Source organism: Monodelphis domestica, chromosome 7 (genome assembly GCF_027887165.1).
Source record: "Monodelphis domestica isolate mMonDom1 chromosome 7, mMonDom1.pri, whole genome shotgun sequence".
In the NCBI taxonomy this organism is placed as follows: domain Eukaryota; kingdom Metazoa; phylum Chordata; class Mammalia; order Didelphimorphia; family Didelphidae; genus Monodelphis; species Monodelphis domestica.
In genome coordinates this window covers 216,828,940-216,849,848 of record NC_077233.1, presented here as the reverse complement: position 1 = coordinate 216,849,848, position 20,909 = coordinate 216,828,940, and the positions used below count along the sequence as shown (strand labels likewise).

The window sequence follows — 20,909 nt, the reverse complement described above, 5'->3', positions numbered from 1 at the left end:
GAAGAGGTACATAAACTTCAACAAATGACTATCTTACACACACACACACACACACACACACACACACACACACACACACAAGATTAAGAACTCCTTGATTAGATGGCCTGTAGGGTCTTTTCCAGCATTAACATCCTGGGCCACTAATTAGAGTTTGTGTTGATATGACAACAGGATTCTGAAATCAACCTGAAAGCATGGAGTTGCCATGCGACTTTTTACAATTTGCCCCTCTCAAAGAGTTTATAAGGAACTACTAGTCCCTTGGATTTTGCTCTTCATAATAGTAACTTATGTTCTGTAGAGCTTTAAGGTTTTACAATGCATTCTCCCTCCAATAATCTATGGGGTAGGCATTCCAGTTTTTACAAATGTGAAAACTGAGATCAGGGAAGTGATTTGTTGATAGTCACAAGCTAGTAAATGGATGTGTGGGGGCTTGACACCTTTTCTTCTGAATTTGAGACCAAGGCTTCTTTCACTGTACCCTCCTACCAACATCCCCCACCCCAATTCCTGGAGCAGAGAAGTGATCACTCCTGTGCTGCTCTGGAGGGTTATCAGCCTTTCTCCCCATAAGTTCAGTACTTGAGCAGAGAAGAGTCACAAAGGATCTTTTATTAATGACTGCACCATTGTTCTAGGATCTTATTAGGGCTCCAAATAGTTTGGTGGGCGGATTAGAGGGGTCATTTACTCCCTTCCAGGTTTCCCAAACCCTCTAGAGGCAGACTAGGACTTCAGAACCGTCTTCTACAAGAGAGAGAACCCATGAAGCATCTGTCAAACCCAGTGTCCCACTTTCCCTTTTCAAACTGTCTGAATGTCTTGGTATCAGAGGTCCCAACCAAGCTAGAGGTGGGGCCAACATGGAGAGGATGGGAAAAAGCCCCACTTTATACAAAGTAGAAATATTCTACAGGTGTCTCCCATGCTTTCTCAATCCCAGGACCCATCAAGCCTCACCTTCAACCACATGCCACACTCCCTTGAAGCTCTGGCTAGTTAAGGAGAAGACAAGTATGAACCTAGACACAGACTAAATTTACCAGAGGGAAAGAATGGCCGAAGGAGAGAAAGCAGTAGACAAATAGGAGGTCATGGAGATTCCACGACTTTGAGAGCATCTCTCCTCCAGTTCCTTTCCCTGCAGAGAACTCTCCGAGGTCTGGAGCTTCACTGGGTCCTCTAGTCCAAGGGCTTGCTCAGAGGTGGGAAATGGCCAAAGGGAACTTTCTCCTTGCTTTTGCTAGAAGCCTCCTGCACAGAAACCCCCTCATCTCTGCCTTCCGTCTCAGTGCCCCCTTCCCTCAAGGGAGTTCCCTCAGTGATGGAGGGTCTGAACAGGGAGCTGAGCCTCTGGCGATAGCGGCGTCTCACCTGGCGGGCGGTGCGGGCCAGGCTGCCCACGAAGCAATAACAGAGTGGGTTGAGGCTGGAGTTGGTGAGGCCCAGCCACTGGGCAAAAGGCCTCAGCTGCAGAACCCAGGCTGTGGTAGGCTTCCCGTGGGACCAGTCCGGTGTATGGAAGTCGATCCAGATATCCAACAGGTAGATTGGCAGCCAGGTGACAGCAAACAAGGCGACCAGAGCCATTACCATGTGAGCCACACGCTGCCTCACCTTCAGCCTGGAAGCAGGGAGGGCTGGCAGCATTGGCCAGGGCCCTTCACCCTCCTGGGATCCTCGAGCCCAGGGTCCTGGTGGATCCTGGAGTCTCTTCACTGTCAGCCAGCCCAAGGCCAGGTTGAACAACACCGGCAAGCAGTAGAGCAATCCGAAGAGAAGACAACTATAGGCTTGCTTCAGACGTGCCCCAGGCCACACCTCACGGCAAATGGGGAAGGCCAGCGGCAGCCCCTCCACCAACTCGATTTCATCTCTCCGGTTGGCAAAAGCCAAAGGCAGACAGATAGCAGCCGACACTGCCCAGACAGAGAGGATGGTGGCGAGTGCACGACCGCGGGTACAGGAAGCCCGGGCTCGCAGAGGCCGCCGGACGCCATAGTATCTGTGCAGACTGATGGCTGTGAGGCTCAGGGCACTCGCGGCCACAGTTAGCGCTTGCACGAAAGGCGCGGCACGACACAGGAAGTCCCCGAAAACCCAGGCCTTGTAGAGCACATTGCCCACCGTCAAGGGCATGCAGATGCACACCACCAAGAGGTCACACACCGCCAGGTTGGCCAACAGGCGGCGAGTGGGACTGGGGCCTTCCCGAGCTGTCCCGGAGCGTCCTGCCCTGCGCCTCTCCCCTGCCAACAGCACCCACAGGGACGCGGTGTTGCCAGCTAGCCCCACGGAAAAGGAGAGCAGGTAGAGTGCTGTGAGGCTGATGGCCACCGGCTCTTTGGCGAAAAAGAAGAGTAGTTTTTCCAGCTCCTCCCAGCTGAGCTCTCCCAAACTGTGGTTGCTGGCCATTGCCTGCAGGGTAGTGTTCTCTCCGTTAGCGGAGGAGGTAAAGTAGGTGGTATCCATAATAAAGTTGGTGTATTTAAGAGGTCCGGGCTGTCCTCCAGGGCCCAAAGAAGTTTGGTTCGAGCCTAGGAAAGGATGAAGATCAGGAATCCAGTACCCCGAGAAGCTACCCTGGCAAACCAACCCTCCAAACTCATTCTGAAGAGCTCTGGATTTTCTCGCCCCTTAACTCTTGCCTCTGGGCTGGGGATCACCTATGGATCTGGAGATAGGGTGGTGTAGATTACCAAGAGGCATGCACAAGAAGGTTTTGAGGGTGGCTGGGATATGCTGGGGGTTGTGACGTGGGAAGGAAAGGGCCTCTCCGAACGCTGACTCACTCAGGTATGTCCTCTGTCCCAGCTTCTTACTTTTCCTTCCTACTATGGAATGGTAATTCCCAACTTCTGAGGAGGATGTGGGGAAGAGTTGGGTTTTTTAAAAAATCTCTTCTCCACCCCCTTACTCTCTCCCCCCCAATTCCCATCCTGGTGTTCTTTACTCTTTCCTTGAAGGGTTTATTTTCCCATCCTTCCCTATCATTCATCATTCTGTATGGAAGTATCATCAAGTCTTCCTTTCTTCCCCCTCATCTCCTAAAGGTTGTGGCTCCAGATCCTTCCTCCCCCTACACAGGACGGAAGTATCATTCATTTCTTTCACCTACGACACTCTTTCTTTCCCTGCTGTCCCCACTATGGTATTCTCTCTTCCCGGCTGCCACAGTCTCTGACATCTCCGTCTCCTCAGGCATTCTGTCTTTTTTCCAGTCCTCCCAGACACCTAATTCGTCGACTTCCTAGAGCAGGGAGTTATTCTTTATTTACCTTTCCACCCGGGTCCTCCCAAGGATTATCAGCTCACCTATTCATTCCGGTAGCTCCTGAATAGGAACCGCGCTTTGCCTCGGAAGGCGATCCCTAGTTGAAGGCTGAGGAAGAGTGGTGAGGTGGAGACAACTTATGCTCCAGTCACCCGCAGCTTCTATGGGTGGAACCGCGTCACTGCCTTTCCCAACCTGCCAGAAAGAGGGTTACAAGGGACTGCGTCGAGAGCTCTTTTAATGCCTGGGGTTAAGGAAAGTTTCTGTCTCTTCCCACCCCCTCCACTCCCCGACTCCGGGGCATTCTCCCTGCAGCCCCAGCCATCTCCCTTGACAAAATCCACTGGCTGGCGCTGGTGTTAAACCGCAATCGCTAGTACTGAAGGGACAGCTCCCTCTCCCTTCAGTTGAGCTCCCTCTCCCTTCAGCTCCCTCCAATTCCATCCCTGCCACTGTCCCAGCTACCTCTACCTCAAAAGAGGAGATTCGTTCCTTTCTTCCGAGAGCGCTCTGAAGAATTTTCAAAGCCGATATCCAGGTTCTTCTCTTGATTGCAGAGGAGAATGGCACCTGAAGTATTACCGACCTCCCTTTGCCTGCAGCTTCTGCAGAGACTCACAACTGCTGTTGGTAACTCCCCGTGTGCCCACCAACTCCAATCACAACGTCTCCCTCCTACAAAAAAGGGGACAAGAGACAGACTTGGGAGGGAGGGGGAGAGATTCAATTTTGGACATGTTAGATTTGAGGTTGTGGAGGGAGGAGAATAACTAAATGGCGGTGTCCTATAAGCAAATTTTGAGATCAGGGGAGAGATTGAAGCTCAGTACATAGATTTGGGAAGCATTTGCATAGAGGTGATAAGTGAAGCCATAGACGAGGATGATGTTATCAAAAGAGAGAATGTGGGGAGGACTAGAAGAGGAAGACAAACCATCATAGATTGAAAGAGTGGTTATATAGGCAGGAGGGGGAATCAAGAGGACTCACAGAATGTCGAGTTGAAAGGGACATCAGAGGACATCTAGTTTAGGGAGGGAGGGCACTAACAATTCAGTGATTAGGAAAACCTTCATGTAGAAGATGGTAATGGCCTTTGCCCTGAAAAAACTGAAGTGGAGGTCAGGATTCTAGGCTTGGGGAATACAAATGGCTAGTCTATAGGATGGAAGATGGAGTGTCAAGAATAAGGGGTAGAGGGAACATCAGTTTTGCTACTGTAGTGTTTGGGACAGCCAGATAGTGCAGTGGATAGATTGCTGGGTCTGGAATTAGGAAAATTCCTCTTCCTGAGCTCAAATTCGAAACTCAAGCACTATCTATGTGACCATAGGCAAGTCACTTCACTTTGATTGCCTCAGTTTCCTCATCTTCAAAATGAACCAGACAGGAAAATGGCAAAGCATTCCAGTATCTTTGTTAAAAACAAACATGAAATGGGGTCATGAAAGTCAGACACAACTGAACAATAACAACAGCAATAACAATTCTGGGGAAGGAGGTAAAGTATAAGGAAACCAGAAAGAAAGAAGTAAGCAGTGAAAGGTTTTAGGATCAAAACAGAGAAAATTATATTTTATCCTAGAAACAATAAGGACCCAATAAAATTTATTAAGTAAGTCAGTGTGTTAGGTCTGTGTTTAAGAAAAATTCCTTTGGGAGCTATGTGAAGGATGGATTTAGGTGTGGAGAGACTTGAGGCCCAGAGACCAATTAAAAGTCCCAAGTAATAATCCATATGGAGAATTTAAGAGGGTCTAAGGTGGTAGCCCCTGGAACATAGAAGTTATATGTAGATGTGGAGATAAATAGAGAGAGATAATTTGATATAATAATTGTAAAGTTCTTAGCATAGTACCTGGTACATGGTAAGCACTACATAAAAATTGTTAATTATATCCCTGCCTTAAAGTCTTTTAATCTCCAGATTTAAACCTCTGTTTCTTCAAATGCTTTTCTTATGGATTGATCTCAAGGCCCTTTGCCACCCTGTTCAATATCCTCTGGACACTATTCAAAATATCAGACTTCTTCCTAAAATGCCATACCCTTCAATGAACAGAAAACTTCAACTGCTATCTAATGAAGGCAAAGTACAATGGAATCATTACCTCTCTTGTACAGGCCACATTATAGAGTATCTTATGTTCAAGGGAGGAGAAACTTTTCAGGAGGGGCTAGTCACTAGTATCAAGGATAACAGAAGAGAACTGAGGAAAGATCATGATATTTAACAATTAAGAAGTCAATGGTGACTTTAGAGAGAGCTATTTCAGTAGAGTAATGGGGCCAGAAGCTACAGTACAAGGGGATAAGAAGAGAGTGCATAGTAAGAAAGTAGAAGTAGCAAACGTAGCTGACTCCAGAAGTTTGGCATAAGAAGAAAGGTACAAAGAATTATCACATGATAAATTGAGGGAATAGCAGGGCCAAGGGGAGTTTTTTTTTTTTTAAGGATAGAGGAGAATTCAATATGTGTGTGGTGAATAGGACAAAAAGCAGTGGATTGGGAGAATTGAAGATGAGAGAGGAGTAATGATCAATGAAATAAATTCCTGCAGGAGACGGGAGTGTTAGTGATGCTGTCACTTAACCCAAGCTGTGAGTTCAGGACAACAATAGTAACCTGCACTTCCAGCACTCTTTCCACATCAGAAAGATCTTTTGCCTTCTTGGCAAATGAAAGAAGTAGATTGCGGAAAGTCCATTGCTAGGCTTTATGAATTCCTAGTTTTTGAAGTTACTTTCTCCTCTCTCACATGCCAGGAGAACATGCAGCTAAGTGGGAGTGGATTGAGAGTCAGACCCAGAGATAGGAGGTCCTAGGTTCAAATATGACCTCAGACACTTCCTAGCTGTGTGACCCTGGGTAAGTCACTTAACTATTGCCTGGCCCTTACCATTCTACTGCCTCAGAATCAATACACAGTATTGACACTAAGATAGAAGGTAAGGATTTAAAAAAAAAAAGAACATGCTTCAGTGGAGAAGTTCAAATACCTGAAGATTGGGGATGGAGAAGTTCAAATACCTGAAGATTGGGGATAGACGTGATCATGGTAGGGAGGAGAGTTAAAATCCATCCCAAACAAATCCACCACTTGTGTTCTACTATCACTATGCAGAAAGAAAATGGGGCCAAAGGAGGACTTCCAATATCCAGGAGTGTTTCTTGGTGTTGTGGCCTTGTATGGATCAGTTAAATGTTATATCCTAAAGGGTAGGGAATGATTCACTTATGTATTTATATTCATTGTACTTAGTACAATTCTTGGCACATAGAAGGCATTTACTGAATTTTTGTTGAATTGAGTTGGGTACTTCATGATCTTGTGTCAGGCTCATTCAGAGATCATATCAGGGATATGGATGAAGTACAGCATGTTGGGTCTGGATTCTCCTAGATTTGATGAACCCCTGAGATTAGGCAGACATATTCATTAACTGCTACTGAATGGTTGAGGTGTAGCAAGGAGTTTTAAAAGCAGTTTATTTAATTCATTTTAAAATGTCATGCATTTTATTTGCTTTCTGGAAAGGAATTGTTTGTCTGAGTTGAATTGCTCTAATTTTTGAAGTGATAAGAACACTGTACCTATTTTGTCTTTACTTGGTTTTCCCTCTGGGGGAAGAATCTAGTTCATGTTTGAAATGACTTTTTATTAATGTGTGTGGGACAACCGGGCATGAAATAATATGAGTAAAATACTTAGCAAAGTTAAAATGCTTTATAAATGTAAGCTTCTATTAGTTGCAATCCTGGGAAGCTTTCTGATTGGTTGGGTGCACATGAGGGTGAATCTCAAACATCATTTGCAGAAAATGCAAGATGGGAAAAACCATTAGGTCTGGGACCCAAAAGAGATCTAACAGCTCTGGCTTAGAAATAATCAGAATTTAATTCAATTGAATTCAACATACATTTAAAAAGGTATCTATTATACCACCCTTGCTTTGCAGGGTTGTTGTGATGAACTCATTTGATGACATTTGTAAAAACACTCAGCATGCCTGTCACATTGTAGGCACTATTGTTCAGTTGTATCTGACTGTAGATTGTAGCTTGAGCACAAGTATCATTTCATTGTCTTTGTCTCTCCAGTCCTTATACATTTTTGTTATTCACTCATTTTTCAATTGTGTCCAACTTTTGTGACCACATTTGAAGTTTTCTTAGCAAAGATAATGGAATGACTTTCCATTTCCTTCTCTAACTCACTTTACATATGAGGAAACAAGCAGGGTCAGGTGACTTGTCCAGAGTCACATAGCTAGAAAGTGTCTAAGACAATATTTGAACTCAAGTCTTCTTGTCTCCAGACCTGGTGCTCTATTCACTTTGCCCCCTAGCTTTGTTAGTCATCACATAAATACTTATTCCCTTCCCTCCCCTTTCCTGTTCCCGCCCTTCATAAATTATGGACCAGGTATCCTGCTATGTGTTAGGAATCCAGGAATGAAAAAAGAACACATTCTTCTCCCCATAGAGTTTATAATCTAATGAAGAAGAAAAGATGTCCACAAAGAAATATGATACAAAGTAGAATGTGAGAGTGGTAAAGGACCTGACAAAAGAAAAATAACTGCATTAGGATATAAGTAATGGAATCATGGAAGCCCTCATGACAGCATGAAATAATGGAGTGAAATGAGCAGAACCAAGAAAATGTATACAGCAAGAGCAATATTGTTGGAAGAATCACTATGAATGTCCACCTGCAGAGAAAGAACTAAACTGATAAATAGAACTGTGCATGATATGGTGTGTATATATTATACATATATATATATGATATATGGGGTTTATGGGGTGCTCAGGGAGGGGTAGTATCTCTGTTATGGCGCGCTTGTCATGCCCTTCTAGGGCAGCTCTCCAGCCTCTGACCCTCACCTGACACCCTGCTCTCACTTGTGGCTCCTAGTAGCTGATAGCATGTGGCGGTGGCCACACCCCAGGCAATGGCTTCGATAGGCCGGCTAAACCTTGTGAGGATAGCATCAGGTCGTCCTCCACCCCCGGTGAACCAGGGCTTTGCTCACCCAGCATGTGAAGACTGCTTTGGCCGAACAGATGGAAGAAACCAATACAAAGGTTCAATGACTGAGATGGTGATGCAGCAAAGCACTGTGGAGTGTTTAGGGCGTGTTGGAGCACAAAGGACAACATGGCCATCCAATGCAGCTGAGGAAGTCTCCAGGTGTAATGACTTTTCGTGCCACTGGACCCAGGCTTCCAATGCCCAGAGAGTGGGACTGTCTCTGTGCATCGACTTTTCCACTTAAATCTCCTTCACGCACAACACTCATCTATCATAGATAAAAACGTACAAAGACAATCATCCTCGGTTACAGAGAGACTACTACTACTATATGATATATGTGTGTAAATGTGTCAAATAGTGCCTTCTCTAGTGCAGAGTGAGGAGGAAGCGGAGATAGCTCAGAACTTGAAATGTAACAAAAAACAAACTAAATTTAAAATGTTTTAAAAGCTTCATGAAGGAACGGCAACTTGAGCTGGACCTTGAAGAAAGGGAATTTCAACACTTGGAGACAGAAAGGAATACATTCAATCCAGCTTAAAAAAGTTAGGTACTACCCAATTTGAGGTGAGGCTGATTTTAAAATTGGTAATTGTAGTTGCCTATCCTGTGCTATTATTGAACCACATCTAGGAGAAGTCTGGGAAAGAGGGGGTTTTGGAAGTGACTAGGCCCAGGAGAGAATTTTATTTCAGAGAGATTATCAAGCAGCTGGGACTGAAGAACAAAATCAGCATTCTTATTGATGATGACCATCCCACTTCTGGCCAAATCGTTTTTTTGATTATTGGAATCGTAGGTTCCTTTTGTATTATTATTTATTGTTGTCATTATCATTATTATTGGTTTCTGACTTTACTTTTTTCCCTTCTATATAAAAAAAGTGTGCTGTCATGATAGAAAATCAGCCTCAAAGCTAGGAAAATATGAGTAAAAGTTCTGCCTCTGATATAAACCTGGCTGTATGAACTTAGACACCTCATTTGACTTCATAGTGCTCTGGTCAACTTTCTAAGATTTTATCTTATTTTTTAAAACCCTCACCTTCTGTCTTGGAATCAATACTTCGTATTGGTTCCAAGGCAGAAGAGTGAATGTGGATAGTGTTCCTTTTCATAAATCCCTCAGAATTGTTCTGGATCATTGCATTCCTGCTAGTAGGGAAGTCTATTACATTCAATTGTGCCACAGTGTATCCATCTCTGTGTATAAGGTTCTCCTGGTTCTGCTCCTTTCACTCTGTATGAATTCCTGGAGGTCATTCCAATTCACATGGGATTCCTCTAGTTTATTATTCCTTTGAGCACAATAGTATTCCATCACCAAAATATACCATAATTTGTTCAGCTATTCCCCAATTGAAGGGCATCCCCTCATTTTCCAATTTTTTGCCAACACAAAGACCACAGCTATGAATATTCTTGTATAAGTCTTTTTCACTATCATCTCTTTGGGGTATAAACCCAGCAGTGGTATGACTGGATCAAAGGGCAGACAGTCTTTCAAAGTCCTTTGAGCATAGTTCTAAATTGCCTTCTAGAATGTTTAGATCAATTCACCAGCAATGCATTTATGTCCCGACTTTGCCACATCCCCTCCAGCATTCATTATTTTCCTTTGCTATCATGTTAGCCAGTCTCCTAGGTGTGTGGTGGTACCTTAGAATTGTTCTGATTTGCATTTCTCTGATTATCAGAGATTTAGAACACTTTTTCCATGTGTTTATTGATACTTTTGGTTTCTTTATCTAAAAATTGCTGATTCATGTCCCTTGCCCATTTATCAATTGGGGAATGGCTTGATTTTTTTATACAATTGATTTAGTTCCTTATATATTTGACTATTTAGACCTTTGTCAGAGTTGGGGGTTTTTTGTTATAAAGATTTATTCCCAATTTGTTGCTTCCCTTCTAATTTTGGTTGCATTGGTTTTGTTTGTGTGAAACTTTTAAAATTTAATATATTAAAAATGATCAATTATTTCATTTTCATATGGTTTTATGTGCTTTGCTTGGTCATAAACTCTTCCTTTATCCATAAGTATAACAGGTATATTTTCCCATGTTCCCCTAGTTTGTTTATGATGTCACCTTTTATTTCTAGATCAAGTATCCATTTTGACTTTATCTTCATTTATGATGTGACATGTAGGTCAATGCCTTGTATCTGCTTTAGTGCTTTCCACTTTTCCCAGCATTTTTTGTCAACTAGCAAGTTATTTTCCCTTAAAACTTGGATCTTTGGGTTTATTAAACACTCAGTTGTGTAAGAGTTAAAATTTGGGGGGAAGCTGAGGCAGGTAGAAATTAGTTTCTCTCTGCAAAGAGTATTATATTTTTAGAGGTTTGTTGAAGATTAAAATATAAAGAAAATACAAGAGAGGCACGTGTCTAGGCCCAAAGAACCTATTCATGACCACTCACATCTTGCCTACTAGGTGGAGAGCCGCGTCTGCTCCCAAGCAGAAGTAAGAAAGAGAAAAGAGCCCCAGAAACCTTTCCAATCAGGTTAAATACCCCATCTCAATCTTGGCCCAGGTGAGAATTCAGTGATATTCCAAAGCATTCTGGGGAAGTGGAGCAAGAACTTCTGGGGATTGAAATCCTGGATTCAAGTCTCCATTTTTACATCCCCCGTTTGATCCTCTGGGAAGAAGGACTTCCCCAAAGGATCATAAAAACATAATCAATTTAGAGATGACAATAATTTGAGGATAAGAGAAAAAAACAAACAAAACAAAAAGAAAAAAAACAAACCAAAAAAAGAACAAAACAAAATAACTGACTGCTGCCTAGCTCTGTCCACAGGAAGTCAGTGAATTCCAGAGGCTGTTCCCTACATCATTTCCTGTGCCTCACAAGTGCCAATGGTGGCTCAAGCTTGGCTTAGGACACAGGTGGGCAGTCAGTTATTTCTGATTTGTCATTGACTAGCACATGCCTGTGTAGTGTGGGTGTGCACAATCCTGAGTGCTAGACCAAACAAGATGGAGATTTTTAAATTCACAGTTGCTATGGACATTCATTGTCATATGTTGAATACTTCATCTATTCCATTGGTCTACCACTCTATTTCTTAGCACATACCAGATGATTGAGTATGACTATCACTTTATAGGATAGTTTGAGATCTGGTACAGCCAGGCCTCCTTCCTCCATATTTTAAAAAAAAAATTAATTCCCTTGATATTTTTGGCCTTTTTGTTTTCCAAATGAACTTTGTTATTTTTTTAGTTCTATAAAAATTTTGAGGGGTAGTTTAATTGGTAGGATACTGAATAAGCCAATAAATTTAGGTAGGATTAACATTTTTGCTATATTGGTTCAGCCAATCCATGAGCAATTAATGATTTTCCAACTGTTTAGATCTGAATTTCTTTGTGTGAAGAGTGTTTTATAATTGTGTTCAAATAGTGGCTGTTTTGGTAGGTTTACTCTGAGTATTTTATATTGTCTAGAGTTAATTTAAATGAAATTTCCTTTTTATCTTATTGATTTTATTGGTAGTAAATAAAAGTGTTGATGATATATTTTTGGTTTATTGGGTATCCTGTGATATATACCATTATATCATCTACAACTAGTGATAACTTTGTTTTCTTGTTGTCTATTCTAATTCCTTATATTTCTTTATTGACTCTCATTACTATAGCAACCATTTGTAGTACAATATTAAATTATAGTGGTGATGATGGACATCCTTGCTTTACCCCTGAATTTACTGGGAAGTGTTTTAGATTATCTCCATTAAAGATAATGCTTGTTGATAGTTTTAGATATGTGCCATTTACCACTTTGAGGAGGGTTTCATTTATTCCAGTGTTTTTATGAGGAATGCATGTTGTTTTTTGTCAAGTGCTTTTTCTGCATCTATTGAAATAATAATTTATTGCAAATTAAAACAACTCTGAGGTACTCCCTCACACCTAGCAGACTGGCCAATATGGCAGCAAAGGAAAATGTTGGAGGGGATGTAGCTGAATTGGTACACTAATACATTGCTGCTGGAGTTGTGAATTGGTCCGGCCATTCTGGAGAGCAATTTGGAGCTATGCCCAAATGGCTTTAAAAGAATGCCTACCCTTTGATCCAGTCACAACACTTTTGGGCTTATACCCCAAAGAAATAATAAGGAAAAAGACTTGTACAAAAATATTTATAGCCACGCTCTGTGTCTTGGTAAAAAAAAATTGGAAAACGAGGGATTGTCCATCAATTGGGGAATGGCTAAATAAATTGTGGTATATGATGGTGATGGAATACTACTGTGTTGAAAGGAACAATGAACTGGAGGAATTCCATGTGAACTGGAACGACCTCCAGGAATTGATGCAGAGTGAGAGGAGCAGAACCAGGAGAACATTAGTCACAAAGACTGATATATTATGGCACAATTGAATGTAATAGACTTTTCTACTAGCAGCAAGGACCCAGGACAATCCTAAAGAACTTATGAGAAACAATGCTATCCACAAAAAGAAAAAGAACTGTGGAAACAGAAATGCAGAAGAAAAACATATAATCAATCATGTAGTTCAACTGGGATATGATTAGGGTTTTGATGTTAAAAGATCACTCTACTGCAAATATGAATACAATGGAAGTAGATTTTGAATAATGATGCATTTGGAACTACTTGTCAGCTTTGGGAGGGGGTGGGAGTGAGGGGGAGGGAATCATGAATTATGTAACTGTGGGAAAATATTCTTAAAAAAAAATTCACACAGTGTCAAGCGGAGTTCCCTCAAACCTATCACTAGAGTCTTCTCTTTCCGAAGAGACATTGAACTAGTAATGACGGTCACTTGGGTCTTGGCAACCAATTTCCCATCCACATAACTGTCCTATTGTTAGTCCCATGTCTTTTCATTTTTTTCTACAATAAAAGGATGACAAATTTTTTTTGAAAAAGAAAGAAAGGAAGAAAGAAAGAAAGAAAGAAAGAAAGAAAGAAAGAAAGAAAGAAAGAAAGAAAGAAAGAAAGAAAGAAAGAAAGAAAGAAAGAAAGAAAGAAAGAAAGAAAGAAAGAAAGAAAGAAAGAAAGAAAGAAAGAAAGAAAGAAAGAGAAAGAAAGAATCATTTGTTTCTGTTGGGTTTTTTATTGATATGGTCAAGTAGGCTGATGGTTTTCCTAATATTGTACCATCCCTGCATTCCTGCTATTAAACTCACCTGATCATAGTGTATGATTCTTCTGATAAAAATGTATTCTCCTTGCTAGTAATTTGTTTAAGATTTTTGTCTTCTTTCTTGTTTATTTTTTGGTTGGATTTATCTCCTTCTGAGTGGAGATGGTTGAGGTCTCCCACTAATAACCTTTTACTATCAATTTCTCCTGTAACAGATACAACTCCTATAGGAATTTGGAAGCTATACCATTTGATGTATTTATGTTTAATGTTGATATTGCTTCATTGTCTGAAGTACCTTCTATCGTGATATAATGTCCTTCTTATCCCTTTTGATTATATTAAATTTACTTTTGTTTTATCTGAGATGGTGATTGCTACCACTACTTTTTTTTCTCACATTAGCTGAGGCCTCATAGATTTTACTCCACACTCCTACTTTTAATGTGTGTATGTCTACCTGTTTGAAATGTGTTTCTTAGAGACATCATTTAGTAGTATTCTGGGTTTTAATCTTTTTTTTTTTCACTTTATGGGTGAGTTCATCCAATTCACATTCACCATTATGACTGCTAATTGTCTTTTCCTCCATTGTCTTTTCCTCCTTTTTAGTCTTTCTCTCTTTTTAGCCTTTCCCTGATCACAGATGTTCTGTTTTTGATGCCCCCCCCATTCACCCTCTCTTTTGTCCATCTTCCCCTCCATTATTCCCCCTACCCTGCTACTTCCCTCTAGTGTAAGGTAGGTTTCTCTAGCTGAATGAGTGTGGGTATTGGTTCTACTTTGAGTGAGTTTCAATGAGAGTAGGTTTAAGCATAGCCATCCCCCTTCTCCACTGTAATTGCCATTTTTGTGCCTCTTAATGAGAGGTAATTTACCCTCTTGTATCTTTCCTTTTCTACTCTTTCCCATTCATCTTTTTTTATTTCAGCCCAGCTTAATTAGATCTCTTCCTTCTTTTTCTGTATATTCCTTTTCATTGCTCTAATAGGAATAAAGTTCTTCAGTATCTTAGGTACTTTAGACATCTTACATACTCTTAAGTACCTTATCTTTCCCAAATATCAAAGATATGTTAATTATTTCAATTATCACCTTCCAGGCTTTGAATGTATTCAACTCAACCTCCTCAAAACCCTTAGGTTTTCACTTTATCTTTTTATACTTCTGCCCAGTGTTCAATTTGCTCATCAATAGCTGTTATAATAGCAATACCAAAAACAATAGCAATTAAAATAACACAAGAAATAGTGATAGCAAGAAAATAATAATAGAAATAATAGTAGCAACAGATATCAGCCCCCCCATGCCTTAGTATGAACTGAAATCAATACTAGTTTGTCCAGGGGGTTTTCTTTCACTATCCCTGAGAATGGAAGGAAATGATTTTTTTTTAAAAGCATTTCAGGAACTGATGAATGGGATAGAGGGGCAGGGAAGGTTGTATTCCTGAGATTATATATCCTTAGTGTCTGCCTGGTTGAAAGATAGCAGTGTCCTGTAAAGGATACTGCATGTGGAGTTAGGAGACCTGGGTTCTTATTAACTGTGTGATAAAAATCACTTCACTTATGTGCCTCAGTTTCCTCAGTCTTTAAAATAGGAATAAGAGCTTCTAGGTATTCTATGATGATATAAAAAATATAATATAATAAATTATATATAATAATATAATACAAATAATAACTGTACTCTCAGTATTATATAAATGCTAGTTAACTGACTGACTATAGTACCTATCTCACAGAGTTGTTATGAAAAGCTATAAATTACTGCATAAGCATAAACTCTTATTATTGTGTGTATAGAGATTGCCTGTGGATGGGAAAAGAAACAGCTGGCTTCTGTCTCAAATCCCTTTCCCTTTCCAAGGTGAGCCTCAAAAATTAATCTTGGGAGCTGGAAGGAATTTGGACCCCTGAGATTTCCTCTTAGAAAAAAAAGAACCAAATTACGTAAAGACTTTCCTGATCTCCCCAGGTATTTTGCCCTTCAACATTACTTAATATTTATTTTGTATAAAAACACACATGAACATGAACATACACACAATCTCCCCTCTAAAGGACAAGGACATTTCCATCTTGATTTTGTACTCTCAGTGTCTAGAGGGGGGCCTGAAGACACTCACGTGTTCCCAGGCCACTTACTTGTTTTTTTTTTCTCAGTTTCTCCATCTGTAAAATGGGGATGATAATGACACCTATCTTCCAGGATTTTTTTGAGGATCACATGAATTAATATAACACTTTTCAAACCTTAAAGTGTTATATAAATGCTTATTTTTATTAATGATGATAGTTTCCAGTTAGAAACAAAACAAAACCACATTGCTAAAGGAAAATCCAGAAAGCTGTGTTTGGAGTGCCCTCTGCTGATTTTGTTGCTCTCTGCAGACCAAAGGAAATTGAGAGATTTCTCTCAAGAGGTATCAGTAATTTGGATAAGATAAGAGGCCAGAAGCTGAACCATCCTCTAGAGTGCAGCAGCCGTGAGATCTCTGAGACAAATCCAGACAGAAATGTCAAGGGCATGATGCCCACAGGAGAGAATGGGCATAAAATAAGGAAGAGGGAGCATGATATAATGGAACGATTACTGGTCCTGGGGTTGGAGCAACTGGATTTGAAACCCAGCTCTGCTCTTACCCATGTGAACTCAAGCAAATCATTCTGCCTTTCTGGGCCTCAGTGTTCTCTTCTGTGAGGTGAGAAGGCTGGCAAATTTGAATACAGACAGTGTTGAGAAAATGTCCCTCCCTCTCTTGTCTGCAGAGATAGGGACCATGGTTATAGATTATAACATCGAAAATATTGTCAGATGCACAGGACAGCTGGGATGATTGGATTAGCTAAGCTGCTTTCTTTTTTGTTCTTTTGAAGTTGTTTTTAACATGAGATTCTTTGCTAAACAAGCGTGAAGGGAAATATATGTTCTGGAGGAAGGAGAGATACATGAGGCAAGTGGATGATAGAATGGAGAGGAGGCTGGCTGGACTCAGTGTCAAGAAGTGTTCCAGGGGAAGCTAGGTGCTCAGTGAATTGAGAGCCAGGTCTAGAGATGGGAGGTGCTGGGTTCAAATAGGGTCTAAGACACTTCCTAGTTGTGTGACCCTGGGCAAATCACTTAACTCTTACTGTGTAGCCCTTCCTACTCTTCTGCCTTGGAAACAATATATAATATTGATTCTAAAATGGAAGGTAAGGGGTAAAAAAAAAGGCCTTAATTAAAATGTCTCACATACTTTCCTGGGCAAGTAATTTTACTTCTCTGTAGGTTTCCTTATTTGTAAAATGGGAATTATTAGAATACTTACCTTATAGGATTGTTGGAAAAATCAAATAAGAAGACATATGTAAAATACTTTGCAAATCTTACATAGTAATCTATATAAATGTATAGCTATTATTATTATTCAAAAATAAAGATGATATAAAAATAAAAGATGCCAATAAGTATTTTAAAATAAGTGGGGGAGTGGGAGTCAAGATGGTGGCCTAGAAGGAGCAGAAGTTCAGACCTCTGAATACCCTTCCTAACCAATCACAAAGTGAATGCTCCTAGGGGACTCTTCTACAGTACCACAAACAGGGTAAGAATCAGAATCCCCAAAGAAATAAAAAACAAACAAAAAACCCAAGCTATGGATGTGGTGGAGAATCATGTTTCCATATGCAATTTTCTTTTTGTATTCTTTGTATACAGAAATGTTCGATTATTACTATTTGTCAAGTCCATAATAGTAAAAAGCAATTTTTAATTAAAAATTTTTTTCCAGATTACATGCAAAAAATTTCATTCCTCAATACTCTGAATTCCAAATTCTTCCTTTCTCTCCCTCCCGCCTTCCCTGAGACAAAACAATTTTACATGTTATCTGTGTATGAACATGCAAATCATGTTTCCATAGTAATCATGTTGTAGAGGTACAGAAAAAACATGAAAAACATGAAAAATAGTATAGTTCTATTGGAAATTTGTTTTAATTAAAAATTGAAGTTGTGGTAGAGGAAAGGGTCAATCCTTTATAATGCTTGTAAGTTCTATGAAGGCAAGGACTCTATCTTTTCTAAACTGTTAATTTCTCCCAGAGATACACTAAAACCAACCCAAACTTTGAAAATTTGTGATGATCAATCTTCACTTTGAAACACAGATGAGACAATAGACCTCTGACCTTTCAAAGTGGGGTAGGGACTATGGCTGGAGGACTATGGGTACTAAATATTGCATACCCTATCTAGCCTGGCATCTAGGGTGATTGCTTTTGTTGAACTGTTTTTGTTCGTTCTCGTTAGGTGGTAGTGGGATGGAGGCATATATTGAAATGACTGTGGCACTCTGTCACTGTATGTGTCAGAGGCTGGACCTGAGCTCTAGCCTTCAGGGCCCAGAGGCCAGCCTTTTTTCTCACATCTTGCTTATATTAAGTGATTAGTAACACTTGTTGGATTGAACATAACATCCCTTCCAGTTCTAAATACTGTGACACCAATTATGTTTTCCTTGATAGCTATCCTAATTAGCCATCATATCAAACTTATATTTAAGAGAGATAGAGAGTAGGAAGGGGGAGGAGAGGAGAGGGAGAGACAAATAGAGAGAGGAAAGATAGAAAGAGGAGAGAAACAAAGTCAGAGAGGGAAAAGGAGAGGGAGAGAGGAGAGAAAGAGGGGCATAAAGAAAGAAACAGAGAGAAGGAGGATAGGAAGAGAGAGGGGAAAGAGAAGAGAAGAGACAGAGAAGGAAAAGAGGTAAGAGACAAATAGAAAGAGACAGAGAGAGGAGAAAGACAAGTGAGAGAGGGAAGAGAAGAGACAGAGACGGGGAGAGAGAGAGAGAGAGAGAGAGAGAGAGAGAGAGAGAGAGAGAGAGAGAGAGAGAGAGAGAGAGAGAGAGAGAGAGAGAGAGAGAGAGAGAGAGAGAAACTGCTTGGCTATAAGCTTTTAGCCTGAGCCTCTCTTGCTACCAGGTTGGCCTTTGCTCTCTGTGATGGATATTGGCAGAAGAGCCAGCTGCCCAGGGTCTACTTCCATTTTGCTGATGATTTAGACTTAGACACGGACTTTAACAAGCTCAGCAAAAGCCAGGGAATACTGAGAACATTCTGGAGCTCTTTTAGCCTTTTGCAACTCTGAGCTAGGGAACTTTATTCTCTCCTGTTCTGCCCTTTCCAGGAACCAAATCTCTCCTCACCTTTGTAGTTCCAAGTTCCAAGGAAATTATTGTCTGTGCCTTCCTTACACATTATCTCTTTGTATTCTTTAATATTCTCAATTTTACTTGAGCTCCCCAATAGCTTTGGGGTTATAAGCAAAATCAAATGTTGGCAAAAAGATCTAGATATTTTAAACTTAAGAAAACTGAGGACTCGGGAGGTTGAGTCATCTGGGCAGAATGGCCTAGATGTTCAGGCCCTGAAGTCAGGCAGACAGTGCTGCTTGCTCAACTCCCTCCTCTATTAGAGATGACATGTAAGACTGGACAGTTTGTAAAATGGAGTGCCCATCTCGAAGATTTGCTGTGAGGTTCAAACGAGATAATACACATCTCATTGGTACAGTGGATAGAATACTGGACTCAGAAAGGCCTGACACTCATTAGATGGATGACCTTATACAATTCACTTAGTCTCTATTTACCTCAGTTTCCTAATATGCAAAATGGGGATGTGGCAGTTAGGTGGCACAGTGCCATGCATGCCATGTTTGGAGTTGGGAAAATTCACCTTCCTAAGTTCAAATCTAGCTATGTTAATTGACTGCTCAAGTCACTTAACCTTGTTTGCCTTCATTTCCCCATCTGTCAAATGAGCTGAAGAAGGGAATGGCAAACAACGCCTGTATCTTTGCAAGGAAAAGGCCAATGGGGTCATGAGGAGTCAGAAACTACTGAAAAATGACTGAACAAAAACAACAAAAATAAGAATAGTAATAGCACCTACCTCCCAAGATTGTTATAAGGACAAAATGAGATAATGTTTGTAATGTACTTTGCAGACTCAAAAGCGATGTATAAATGCTAACGTTTATTATGTTTAATATTGTTTTTATTGACAAATTTTATTTTTAAATCATCTTTATTTCTAAATATAAGCTTCCTCCCTCCTCTCCCCAACCACTCATCCTTTCATAACAAAGCTTTTAAGAGAGAAAGAAGATCCAGCAATATTAATTTACAAAGCATGTCTGACAGTACATTCACTATTCCACATCCACAGTTCTCCATCCTGGTAATGTCTTTACAAAGGTGTAATCTGTTATTATTACCAAGAAAAAGTAACTTTTTTCTCATAGTTTTTCTCATAGCTAATTTTTTTTATTAAAGAGAAATTGATACCATATAATCCCTACCCTTTTCACCAAAGGGAAAGAACCCATGAATGTTCATTAAATATCTCCAAAGTTCAGACAACTTCTATAGGATAGATAGTAATAAGAATTAATCATTTCCTCACCAAAGAAATAAAAATTCATCACCATTCCCACAGGCTTAAAACAATCTTATCTTCTTTCTTAGAATCAATACTGAGTATCAGTTCCAAGACAGAAGGGCAGTAAGTGTTAAGCAATTGAGATTAAGTGACTTGCCCAGGGTTACCCATCTAGGAAGTTTCTGAATCCATATTTGAACCCAGAACCCCTCATCCTTAGGCCTAGCTCTCCATCCATTCAAGCTACCTAGCTGCCCATCCCTATTGACTTTTAATCTCCCAAAGTACATCCCAAATCCAGAATGGCAGAACAACCCCAATCTCCAACCCTTCCCTGCCTGACAATAACCACATCTCATGTCAGGAAAAGAGATTTTAGAGTCTAAAGCCCTGGATTCAAAGCCTGGCTCTTTTATTTATTATCTGTATGGATTTGGCTTTGGGGGGCCACTTAGCTTTTGGAGACCTCAGTCTCCCTCTGTAAAATGGGGTGGTTAGACTCTCATGGGTTCTTAACCTGGGGCCTGTGAACTTTAAAAAAAATCCAATAACTTGATTCAGTGTATTTTACTTTACAAATTAAAAAAAACATTACATTAAAAAACATTTAAAAAACATACAAAAAGTTAAGAATTTCAGTGCTAAGTAATTTCTAAGGTTCCTTTCAATTCTGACATCCCCTTGCCAAAACTAAAGCATCTGTCACCTGGGGAGTTATTCTTTCCAATTGAGCTCAGGGTTAATCACAGAGTGAATGGTCTCTCATACCTGTGCTCAAGGATGGACACAGAAGGAGAAGATGCCAAGGGTCATTCACTTTTTCCTGAACCACCTTTAGTTGTCCTGATGCTTCTCTTACGGGGACTTCAATAACTCTGGGAGAGAGAGTGAGGCTGATGACTTTACAATTCTGCCTCACTTAAATCTAATTCATGTGCAAGTCATAATATCCCACTATGATGTTATTGGTCCTTTTCTAAAATGAAGGACAACCAACTGCAGATGGGGAAACTGAAGAGGCCCTCT

At 40.5% G+C, this 20,909-nt stretch overlaps 1 protein-coding gene and 1 long non-coding RNA gene across 5 annotated transcripts in view; one reads left to right on the top strand and one right to left on the bottom strand.

Moving 5' to 3' along the window:
- Window positions 1-20,909, top strand: part of LOC103098470 (uncharacterized) — a 65,872-nt gene that overhangs the window by 27,614 nt on the left and 17,349 nt on the right. The gene's annotated exons all lie outside the window — the stretch shown is intronic.
- Window positions 221-20,767, bottom strand: LOC103097851 (neuropeptide FF receptor 1-like). 4 transcript variants are annotated; one of them, XM_056806486.1, is made up of 6 exons: window positions 20,652-20,761; window positions 8,172-8,587; window positions 3,752-3,955; window positions 3,322-3,475; window positions 1,381-2,543; window positions 221-753 (listed from the first exon to the last, which is right to left on the bottom strand). In XM_056806486.1, the coding sequence occupies exons 5-6, from the start codon at window positions 2,476-2,478 to the stop codon at window positions 733-735; spliced, it is 1,119 nt and encodes a 372-aa protein (XP_056662464.1). In that variant the 5' UTR covers window positions 2,479-2,543; window positions 3,322-3,475; window positions 3,752-3,955; window positions 8,172-8,587; window positions 20,652-20,761; the 3' UTR covers window positions 221-732. The 4 variants fall into 4 exon arrangements, with proteins under 4 accessions (XP_056662464.1, XP_056662462.1, XP_056662463.1 ...); XM_056806484.1 differs by having other exon boundaries at window positions 223-2,543; XM_056806485.1 differs by having other exon boundaries at window positions 223-2,543; window positions 8,321-8,587.

Coding starts and splice junctions, on each gene's coding strand:
- LOC103097851 (XM_007498388.2), bottom strand. CDS start 2,478: ATGGATACCACCTACTTTACCTCCTCCGCTAACGGAGAGAACACTACC.